We start from the raw sequence: 9,712 nt of genomic DNA, 5'->3' as shown, positions 1-9,712 counted from the left end.
AGGTCTTCATGAGACAATTCAGGGGGACATCCAGGAGGAGGCAGGAGAGCAGGCTAGGTGCTCACTTCTGGCTGGAGATGAGGGACTAGAACCTTTCCAGGAAGAGCGGGCAGGTGGGACAAGCAGGCCAGGACAGAGAGAGCACGAAGGATCATGGCCCCCAGCAAAGGAGCAGGCAGTGAACAATCCTGGAGGGTTGTAAGGAGCAACCGGAGAGGGAAGAAACTAACCAGGAAAGAAGAAGATGTAAAGTAAAGGGAATGTCAGGCAGGAGGGAGTAGTCTGTGTCAGATGAGGACTGAAATGTTATCCTCAGGCCTCAGCAATGAGCAGGTGGGTCTTCAGTGACCTTGTCCAGAACCACTGGAGGACCATAGGAGGTAGGCAGTCAGACGTGACTCCGTTGAGGATGGAGTGGAAGGTAAGGGACTGAGCCAATGGGTACCACAAGTCTCAGCTATAAAAAGGATGAGAGATACATATGTGGAATGTAAACTAACACAGGGACAGAAAGAACTGTTTGGTGGTTACCAGGGGCAAGGGGGTTGGGGGGTTGGGCACAAGGGGTGAAGGGAGGCATTTATATGGTGACTGACAGACAATAACGTACAACTAAAATCTCACAATGTTATAAACTATTAAGACATCAATTTAAAAAAAACGATGAGGGGCCAGCCCGGCGGCGCAGCGGTTGAGTGCGTGTGCTCCGCTTCAGTGGCCCGAGGGTTCGCAAGTTCAGATCCTGGGCACGCACCAACGCACCGCTTGTCCAGCCATGCTGTGGCGGCGTCCCATATAAAATAGAGGAAGATGGGCACGATGTTAGCCCAGGGCCGGTCTTCCTCGGCAAAAAGAGGAGGATTGGCATGGATGTTAGCTCAGGGCTGATCTTCCTCACAAAACTAAAATAAAATTAAGAAAAAAGGATGAGAGATAATTCAAGAGAGCTTGATGCAGGGTGTGGTTGTGTGTGTGTTTAGAGATGATAAAACGTGTTAATGCTGCCAGGGAAGGAAGGGAGGGAGAGACTGAACCAGAAACACAAGAAAGCAGTTTCCTGAGGGGATGGGGAGAGGGGGACCCTCACCTCAGAGGCTCTCATTCACCCAATAAGTGACTTCTGAGTCAGGGCCTGTGATGGGAGAGGGAGCCATAGCCCAGAGGTCTCCCCGAAGGTCCAGACCCACTGGCCTGAGTCACATTTCCCCCTGAGTTCCAGCTCATAAGACTCCTTGCTTATCTCTGCCAAAACAGTCATCACCCACCAACTGCTCCTCTTTCCTGTCCCCATCTCAGGGGTGACTCCATCATCCCCAAGTCCTCTAGGCCAGAGTTCTCAGTCTTGTCCTGGACACCTCCTCATCCCACAGCCCATCAAGCCCCATATTCTGTTCTTTCTGCCTCCTGAATCTCTGCCTTATCCCCTTGGCCTCTGGCCTAATCCAGGCTCCATCCTCTCCTGCCTGGGTCCCTGCCCAAGCCGCCTTCTGGGCTACTGGCTTCCAGTCTCATTCCTCCAGTTCTGGCTTCAGCTCTGACCCAGTCCTCCCCTGCTCTAAACCCTGCCATGGCTCCCTACTGCACACACACACACACACACACACACACACACACACACACACACACCCTTCTCCCCTACCCCCCACCCGCTCCACAAGACAAACTCCAAGCTCCTCAGCCTGGCCTCTGCTCACCTTTTCATCCTCTTCCAGCCTCACAGTTACCCAAGGCAACATGGGTCTGACTGGCCTTGCGCCTGGGCACTACAGTAATACTCCTGCATGCCTCTCTGTCTTTGCTCATGCTGAAACACTCTCCTCACACGCTCTCCTCCACATTTGCTTGGCACCTTCTTCTCCTCCAAGACCCAGCTCCAACAGCTCCTCCTCTGAAAACCCTTTCCTGACCACACCAAACCAAAAGAAAAGTCTCCTGGACTCCCCACCTCTACACACCCCTGCCCATCAATGTGTCGGTCTGTCCTCCCATCTGACCCGGGCTGCTTGAGGGCAGGGCCCAGGGCTGACTCCTCTTGGTCACCACCATCGCCCAGCACGAGACCTGGCACACCGGAAGCCTCAGGAAATTTAAGTAATGTGTGGGTGAGGGTGTGCATGAGCGAGTGTGAGTGAGTGGCTATACGAGGAAATCAGTGAGTGAGGGAATTAACGAGGGCAGGAAGGACTGAACGGATGCGTGAGCAGGACAAGCAGGGGCAGACGAGAATCAGGTGCGGGGTGGGAGGAGTGGAATGGCTGAATATCTGAGATTGTGCATCCCGAGCTCAGTTTCTCCAACAAAGCAAAATGGATGGTCGCCCCGGCTAAGCTCCCCTCTCTGCCTCGAGCCTCACCAAGCCCCACTGTTTCCCGTCCAACATATGTCCAAAATCCCAATACCAGGCGTGCTGGAAAGGGCTTACCGGACCGGATCCGCAGAACCTGTTCCCTCACGAGCCCGCTCCAGTCTCTGTGGAGCGGACTTGCTTTCCCACCCCGCAGGTTCCCGGCCTATTGGCAGCCTGGCAGGACTGGCGTCTTCGAGAGCCTATCGCTGTCCGACTTGGCCCGTGGCCCCGCCTACCGGAGAACGCCTCCTGTGTGGCCGCGGGAGGTAGGAGGCGGAACGTGTCTATTGGCTGGATGATAATGACTGACGTCACAGGTAGCTTATCACAGCTAGACACTGGAGGACTCCCGTGTCAGACCCGCCTCCGGAAAGACAAGACTGGGGGGTAGTTGTGGGCGCGGTAGACTGCAGACGGGCCATGAATGGGGTTTTTGGCGGCACGTACCTGGGCTCTTCGCTGGCCTGAGCCTGTCCTGAGGGAGGATGAGGACTTCAGTCCAGACTCCTAGGTCCTGAGGGAGGAGGGGACTGAGGACCCGAGAGAAGGGACTAGGGACCAGAGGGAGGAGGGACTCGGGGCCGAGACCTCTGGGTCTGAGGTAGGAAGCTGAACACCTGAACTGGATCTTGAGGGAGAAGGGAGCTGGAAACCTAAAGGGTCCGGGTCTAGGTACGGGGACTCCTGGGTCCCAAGAGTCACTGGCATGCCCAGGGATGACAGATTTGGGATTCAGGATTTTTTATGGCTATTTAGGGGATTGGAGCCTGGTCTTGTCCCCAGGCAACAGTTCTGGGTCCTGAGGTGGGGCTTGGACTAGAGATGAAGAAGAGGCATAGAGGAAGCTCTGGCCTCAATATGCCCTTTCCTCATCCCTAAAAGGAAAGCCAAGGGTGGGGCGCTGTCTACCAAAGGAACCCAGAGCAGGAGACTTGAACCTCACGTGGAAACAAAGAGAAAAACACAGATACCAATGGAGAGATTAAAATATTGAAAACAATAATAATAATAATAGAGCTCTCTTGTATGGCGTTTACTGTGGCTAAGCATTTTACATAATTATCTCCTGTCTTCCTCATAACAGCTCTAAGAGATCAGATGATTATTATTATTATTATTATTATAATCCCCATTTTACAAGTGAGAAAATTGACGCCCAGTGAGAGAATCAAGATATATAGATGTAAAGAGACAGGAGAGACATAAAACACAGATGGAAAGAAACAGAAACAAAGATAAAGACAGACAAGCCTAGAGAGAAAATAAAAGGTAGATAAGCAAAAAAAGGAGGCTGAGAGCCAGGACTCCTGGGGGGCGGGGTGGGGGGGTGGGCTAGGGCCTGGGACTCCTGGGTCCTGGGGGAGGAAGGGCCAAGGATGGGGACTTTCAAGTATTTCCTCCCCTGACACAAGATACCAGGCTTGTCCACCCCTTCTTGTTGTGGGTCTTGGGCCTGGTTGGGGTCAAAAATAGTGATTAGTAGGGGGCCTACCTCCTATTAGGAGGTAATAAGAAAATGATTCATGAGGGTGCCCCAGGCCTGGGACGGGCCTTTCCCCCACGGACTCTGTTCTTTGATCTAGATAGATCAGGCCTCAGGGAGGACCAGAGAGTGGCAGGGCCCTGTCTGTCCCTCTCCATCGAAGTGTCTCCATCACTCAGAACTGTCACTGAGGCCCACCCTGGGGAAGGGTGGGCCACTCTGGGGCAGCCACAGCTTTCCTGGTGGGTCTCCATCCCTCTGAGTCTCTTTACTTTCCCCCAGACCTTGAACCAGTGCCTGTCAGAGGTCCCGGCACATTGCAGGGGCTCAGCAAATGCTTATGGGATGGATGGACAAACATCCACACCTCTCTGTACAGCTCTTTCTCTGTCCCCACCCGCTGTCTCTCTCTGTGTCCCCATCACAATTCTCAGCCTCTCCCTGGCCTCACCCATCTCCTCCCACCGTCCCTTTCACCTTGTGTTTCTTCCTAAGCCACTGGGCCCACCATCCCCATTAGGGAGAAACTGAGGCTCATTTTGGAAGGAGTCACTCTCCCAGGGTCACCTGTAGGGCACGTAAAGTAGTAGCTGAGAGCGGGGTTCCAAGATCCCAATACAGACACACTTCTGGCACCACAGAGTCAGAAATGCAAGATCACACCAAACATGTGCCTTCACAACACCTGTTTGGTAGGATCTTAACCTTTGCACCCACACAATCAAAGAATCACACACACAGCACATACAGTCACCTATGAACACAAACATAAACATAAGCACACAATCTCAGAGTCATGGCACTGACAACACACACAGAAATAGCCTATTCCACATGCAAACAGACACCCAAGTTATGCAATTATATGCCCAGCCACTGATAGGCCACTCATCCTATTGCTCCTAGGACCATGAGCAAAGACTTGGTCTCATTTACTATTGTATCCCCAGCAACTAGAACAGATCATCCTCATCATCATCATCATCACCATCAACACAAAATGTTCCCTACGTGCCAGGCACAATTCTAAGCATTTCACAGGAATTAATTCATTCAATCCTCTCAACAACTCTATTCGCAACAACCCGTTTCATAGATGGAAAAATTGAGGGCCAGGGAAGTTTAGTGATTTGCCCAAGGTTTCACAGCCAATAAGAAGCTATCAGGATTTGAACTTAGGTTTTCCGGCTCCGGAGTCCATCACACAAGGCTACCACCACTCAGTCAATAATCCCCGCCTAAATCAAATCAGAAGTACAGAATCTCAACAGCTGAGACCACACCCAACACAGGTGCACAGTGCATAGAATCACAGGACGGCAATATAGATACAAACAGAAAAGACCACTCACATGTCACACCCCCGAACAGGAACATACAAAGAGAGACACATCATGACAATCCCCACACAGACGCACAGCACCCAGAGAGGCACACACCACACGCAGAGACACAACACACCCAAACCCAGACACAGTGACACACCCAGAGCTCCCTGAGTCCATCCTGTTCCAAGCCCATCCTGCTGGGCTGGCCTTCGAGGAAGCAGCAGGCTTAGGATGGGAAGGGGAGGGCCACCTCACTTGTCCGCTCAGCCCAACCGGTTCCACCAGGGCCATGGATGGCACCGCCCGCCTTGTGAAACCCACGTTGGGCAACTGGACCCAGACCTGGCCTGGATGTCCCAAATATTGGATGGAACATATTTATACTTAAAAAGTATTTGTTGTTTATCTGAAATTCAAATGTAACTGGGCATCCTGTATTTTATCTGGCAACCCTATTTGAGAAGGATGGAAGCCAGATGCTCGGAGACCCTGCCATGGTCACTCCTCAGCCCCCAGGCCTCTCCTCCTGCCTGTTGCCCTCCTCCTCACCCCCAAGCAGGCCACCTCACTGCTTCCCTGGTCCTATTTCCTCATCTACATGAATTGCTCTATCTAATTGGGGCCTCCAGGCTGTGTCAGAGTTGGGAGAGGAAACTCTAGGACAACTCAGGCTATCATCCTGAGAGCTCTAGGGTCTTCAGAGATGACTGACCCTCAGTCACCTGTAGCCCATGGTCTGGACAGCTTGGGGGATGGGGCCCTGTGGCTGCCTCCATGGGGCAGAGCCTAGAGATGGAGAGAGATGCTAAGTCAGGAGACAGAGACCCCGGGATAAGGGCAAGAAACACAGAGCTTGGGAGAAGAGAGACTCAGAGATGGGGAGACAGAACCAGAGAAATTGGGAAACAGATTTGCAGAGATGAGGAAAGAAAGAGAGAGAGATTCAGAGCTGGTGAGACAAAGATGCAGAGATCGGGAAGACACTATGCAGAGATGGGACACTAGAACAGAAATGAAGAGATGTTCCCCAGACATTCAGGCTCCCAGACCAAGTGATGGACATGAACAGGCAAGATGCTGAATGCTGCCCATAGGTCTGGGGACAATGACAGCAAACCATCTGGGTGGTGCCAGGAGACCAAGGTTCAGGTCCCTCCTGGGGTGGAGGGAAAGCTGGGATCCCAGGCCAGCAGGGTGATCCATGTGCTGTCACCCCATACCCATACCCAGTGGGGTGATGACAGCACCTTCTCTGCAGGTGACACCCCAATTTTCGGGTGCCTCCTACATTTTTGGGGTGACACCCGTGCTAGGAACCCCACCCGGATCTAACTCTGCTTCCCTCACTGAGTCACCTCTAACCCCGCCAGGCCTGTTGGGGGCAGACTGTGGAGACTCAGGCAGCCAGGCCCCCAGCTCTTTCAGCCCTCAGGAACCCAGCAATCTGGAATCCCAGGACCCCTACCCAACTCAGGGATGCAGCCTAGCCTAACCCAAGAGTCTGGACCCCCAGCCTCCTCCTCCCTCAGCCCCAGGAATCTGAGCCCCCTCTCCCTCCTCTATTAGGGACCAGAGATCAGGCTCCCAGCCCCACTCCTCCCTCAGACCCAGGAGTCCAGGCCCCCAGTCCTCTGCTCTATTAGGACCTAGGAGGTTCTGGGTCACCTCCACCTCCTTCAGGAACCACAGCTTCTCAGTTCCCAGCCTTCTACCTTCCCAATATGGAGGTGGGGTGAGGTGTGTTTATTTACTTTGGTTCCAGCATGAGTCACCCCCAAAACACACTGCCCCCCACCATGTGCCCAGTGGCCCTGAATGGGAGGACAATGCCCCCTCTCCCAGGGATGTGGGGACCTCACTAAGGATGCTGCAAGAGGCCTGGAAGGGGAGCCCACTCTCTCCCACACCACTGGCCATTCTCCTCTACCCTCTACCCTCTCGATGGCTGTGGTGGCCATGCCTCCACCTACCTGCCCCTCTACCTTTCTATCCTTGTGTCTCTCTTCTCCAAATCTGTCTCTCCCTTTCTTGTTAATTCTTCCCAGATCTTTGTGCCTCTCTGGCTTGGCATCTCTGTCTCCACCTCTCTGAATCTCCTTGTCTCTCTCTCCCATCTTGGCCTCCCCTTATGTCTCTATGTCCCCCATTCCTGTCCCATCTCTCTCTCTCCCTCTTTTGGTCTCTGTGCTTTGACCCAGCTGTGCCCCTTGCACGTTCCTTCTGCCTTCTCCCCCCATCTCTCTGTTTCTCTCCGCCCACTCCCCTTTCTATCTCCACTGTCTTGTCCCTGGATCCCCTACCCCACAATTTCCTTGGTCCTATGAGGTGAGGCAGAAGGGGAAGGTGGGGGGATGGAGGATGGAGAGGGAGGGAGGGGAAGTCCCAGTTGGGGAAGACCGGCTTGGCTCCCTGGGCATCTCTGTCAGAGCTCCGCCCAGGGCCCCATGGCCTGCCCAATATAAGCAGCTCCTAGCTGAGACTGAGAACTCAGTGCCAGTGTCACCCACACCTCCATCATCGCCATCGCAGTCCTGCAAGAAGGAGCATCCGCCTGCAGCCTTCTGTTCTGAAGTCGGTGCCTCTGCTCTGAGGTCAGTGCCTCTGCTCTGTTCTTTTCCGCCCCACTCCACTCACATCTGTCTCCTCGCACATCTCTGACTGTCTATCTCTCTGGACATCCCTGTCTTTCTCAAAGTCCCCTGTATCCCCCCTTCTCAATCTGAGTGGTGCTGGGTTGAATTTGGAAGTCCTGGGGTCCAGCGCCGCCTCTACTAACCCCCTTGGCCTAGGCCATCAGATGTAGGGCATTTCTCTTCACCTCCCTGAGCCTCAGTGTTCTGCCTATGAAATGGGCTTGCAGAGCCAAAGTGCTGGGCAGCTGGGAGCGTTACTGGTGGCATCTCTATGGGCACCTGGCTCTAATCTCTTTCTCTCTTTGTCTCTGACTCTGCCTGTCTCTGCCTCTTGGTCTCTCCAGCTCTGCATCTGATATAAGGAGGGTCCTCTGGGGTCTGTCGGGCAGCTGTACAGAGATGGGCGAGTTTCTCGCCCCACCCCATACATCCCTACTCCAGTCTCTCTTGGCTGGCAGGCTGACTTGGCCTCTTTCTCCCCAGCTCCCTTCCCCCTGAGAACCCAGCCCCCAGTGCCCGTGCCCCCACCCCTCCCTTCCCCTAGTATCCAGCATCCCTTGGACTCTGCCAGTGTCTCTGCCGTTGTCACCGCTGCCACCTCTGCCGTCCCCAACGCCACCTCCTCAGGGCCAGCAAGATGCAGTTTGAGATGCGAGACAACGTGAAAGGCAAAGGTGGGATCGCTGGATGGACCAGCCACCCTTCCAGTCCTTGGAACCTGGCCTCTTCCCTCCCTGGGGCACACTGGCTTCGAAGACAGATGGCACCTGCTTGCACCCCAGAGGCCCCAAAATGCAGGAACCCAGCACCCCAGGCCCAGACGTGGAGGAGGCAGCGGCATGTCCCGGCCACACCCAGATGTGGCGCCCACTCTTCCCCAGACGCGCAGGAGCCCCCCACCCCAGCTCAACCAGATGTGCAGGAGGCAGCGGCAACAGGGACAGACTGGGGTGTTGATGCCCAGATGTGGCAGAAAGGAAGGGAGAAGCACAGTGGTGTCACCTAAGTGGGCGGCCTGGCGGCCCCGCCCAGACTGCCCGGCAGAGGGAGGGGTGGCAGGGGTGCAGGGCCCGGGAGGCGCTGCGAGGCTGCCCGCTGACCCCTGTCCCCCACCTCCGCAGCCATGTCTTACCCAGTGACCAGCCAGCCCCAGTGTGCCAGCAGCAGCTACCAGACCCAGCTCAGTGACTGGCACACCGGTCTCATGGACTGCTGCAACGACATGCCCATCTGTGAGTGCCCCCAGGCGGGGGGAGAGCGGCAGGGGAGGGGTCATCTCCAGCCCCCTCGGACGCCCTACTAACCCTGCTCCCACCTCCCTTCCACGGATCCTGAATTCCTACTCTCTAACCCTCACCCCTTCCTCGAATGCCCAGCACCCCCTAGGATTCTGACCTCACACCTTCCAACTTCCCCTCCGACCGTCAAACCTCCCCCCACTTGGACCCTCAACTTTCTTAGTTGTGGCCCCAACTGCCCCTTCAAACCCTATTTCCCAATCTCTAAACCACCCCCTCCTCGGACCCCTAATTCCCTCTGGCACCTTTACTTCACTTCCTCCGACACTCAATTCCCTCGGGGACCCTCATCCTGGCTCCGCGGACCCTTAGCCTCACCCCTCCCCGAGGCGGAGCGGGCAGAAGGCCCCGCGGGCCCCGCCCTGACCGCCCCGCGCCCGCCGCAGGTCTGTGCGGCACCTTCGTCCCTCTGTGCCTCGCCTGCCGCATCTCCGACGACTTCGGCGAGTGCTGCTGCACGCCCTACCTGCCCGGAGGCCTGAACTCCCTCCGCACCGGCATGCGCGAGCGCTACCGCATCCAGGTGCCAGCGGGGTCCTCCTCCCGCGGGAGCAGGGGCTGGGGACTGGCCTGCTGGGACCCAAGGCGGGCTCCTAACCTCTCTCCCCCACATTCTAGGGGAC

The 9,712-nt window shown here is 55.4% G+C and overlaps 1 protein-coding gene and 1 long non-coding RNA gene across 8 annotated transcripts in view; one reads left to right on the top strand and one right to left on the bottom strand.

The window, feature by feature from the left end:
* Positions 1-3,351, bottom strand: part of LOC147912871 (uncharacterized) — a 214,153-nt gene extending 210,802 nt beyond the window's left edge. For 2 of the 7 annotated variants that reach the window (XR_015549498.1, XR_015549501.1), the window contains exon 1: positions 2,423-3,351. This is a non-coding gene — a long non-coding RNA (uncharacterized LOC147912871). The remainder of the gene's footprint in view (positions 1-2,422) is intronic. The other 5 variants (XR_015549500.1, XR_015549499.1, XR_015549502.1 and 2 more) reach the window with 4 other exon arrangements.
* Positions 3,352-8,914: 5,563 nt separating this feature from the next.
* The window catches only part of CNFN (cornifelin), a 1,005-nt gene continuing 207 nt past the window's right edge, over positions 8,915-9,712 (top strand). The window contains exons 1-3 of the mRNA XM_014795293.2: positions 8,915-9,023; positions 9,476-9,612; positions 9,708-9,712. The exon at positions 9,708-9,712 is cut by the window's right edge and continues 207 nt beyond it. Of these exons, the coding sequence (XP_014650779.1) occupies positions 8,915-9,023; positions 9,476-9,612; positions 9,708-9,712 (251 nt within the window). The remainder of the gene's footprint in view (positions 9,024-9,475; positions 9,613-9,707) is intronic.

The sequence above is a fragment of the Ceratotherium simum genome, chromosome 33 (genome assembly GCF_057802395.1).
Source record: "Ceratotherium simum simum isolate JZ-2026a chromosome 33, ASM5780239v1, whole genome shotgun sequence".
Lineage (NCBI taxonomy): Eukaryota > Metazoa > Chordata > Mammalia > Perissodactyla > Rhinocerotidae > Ceratotherium > Ceratotherium simum.
Note: the sequence above shows the minus strand (reverse complement) of the source record. Positions and strands in the feature narration are given on the sequence as shown.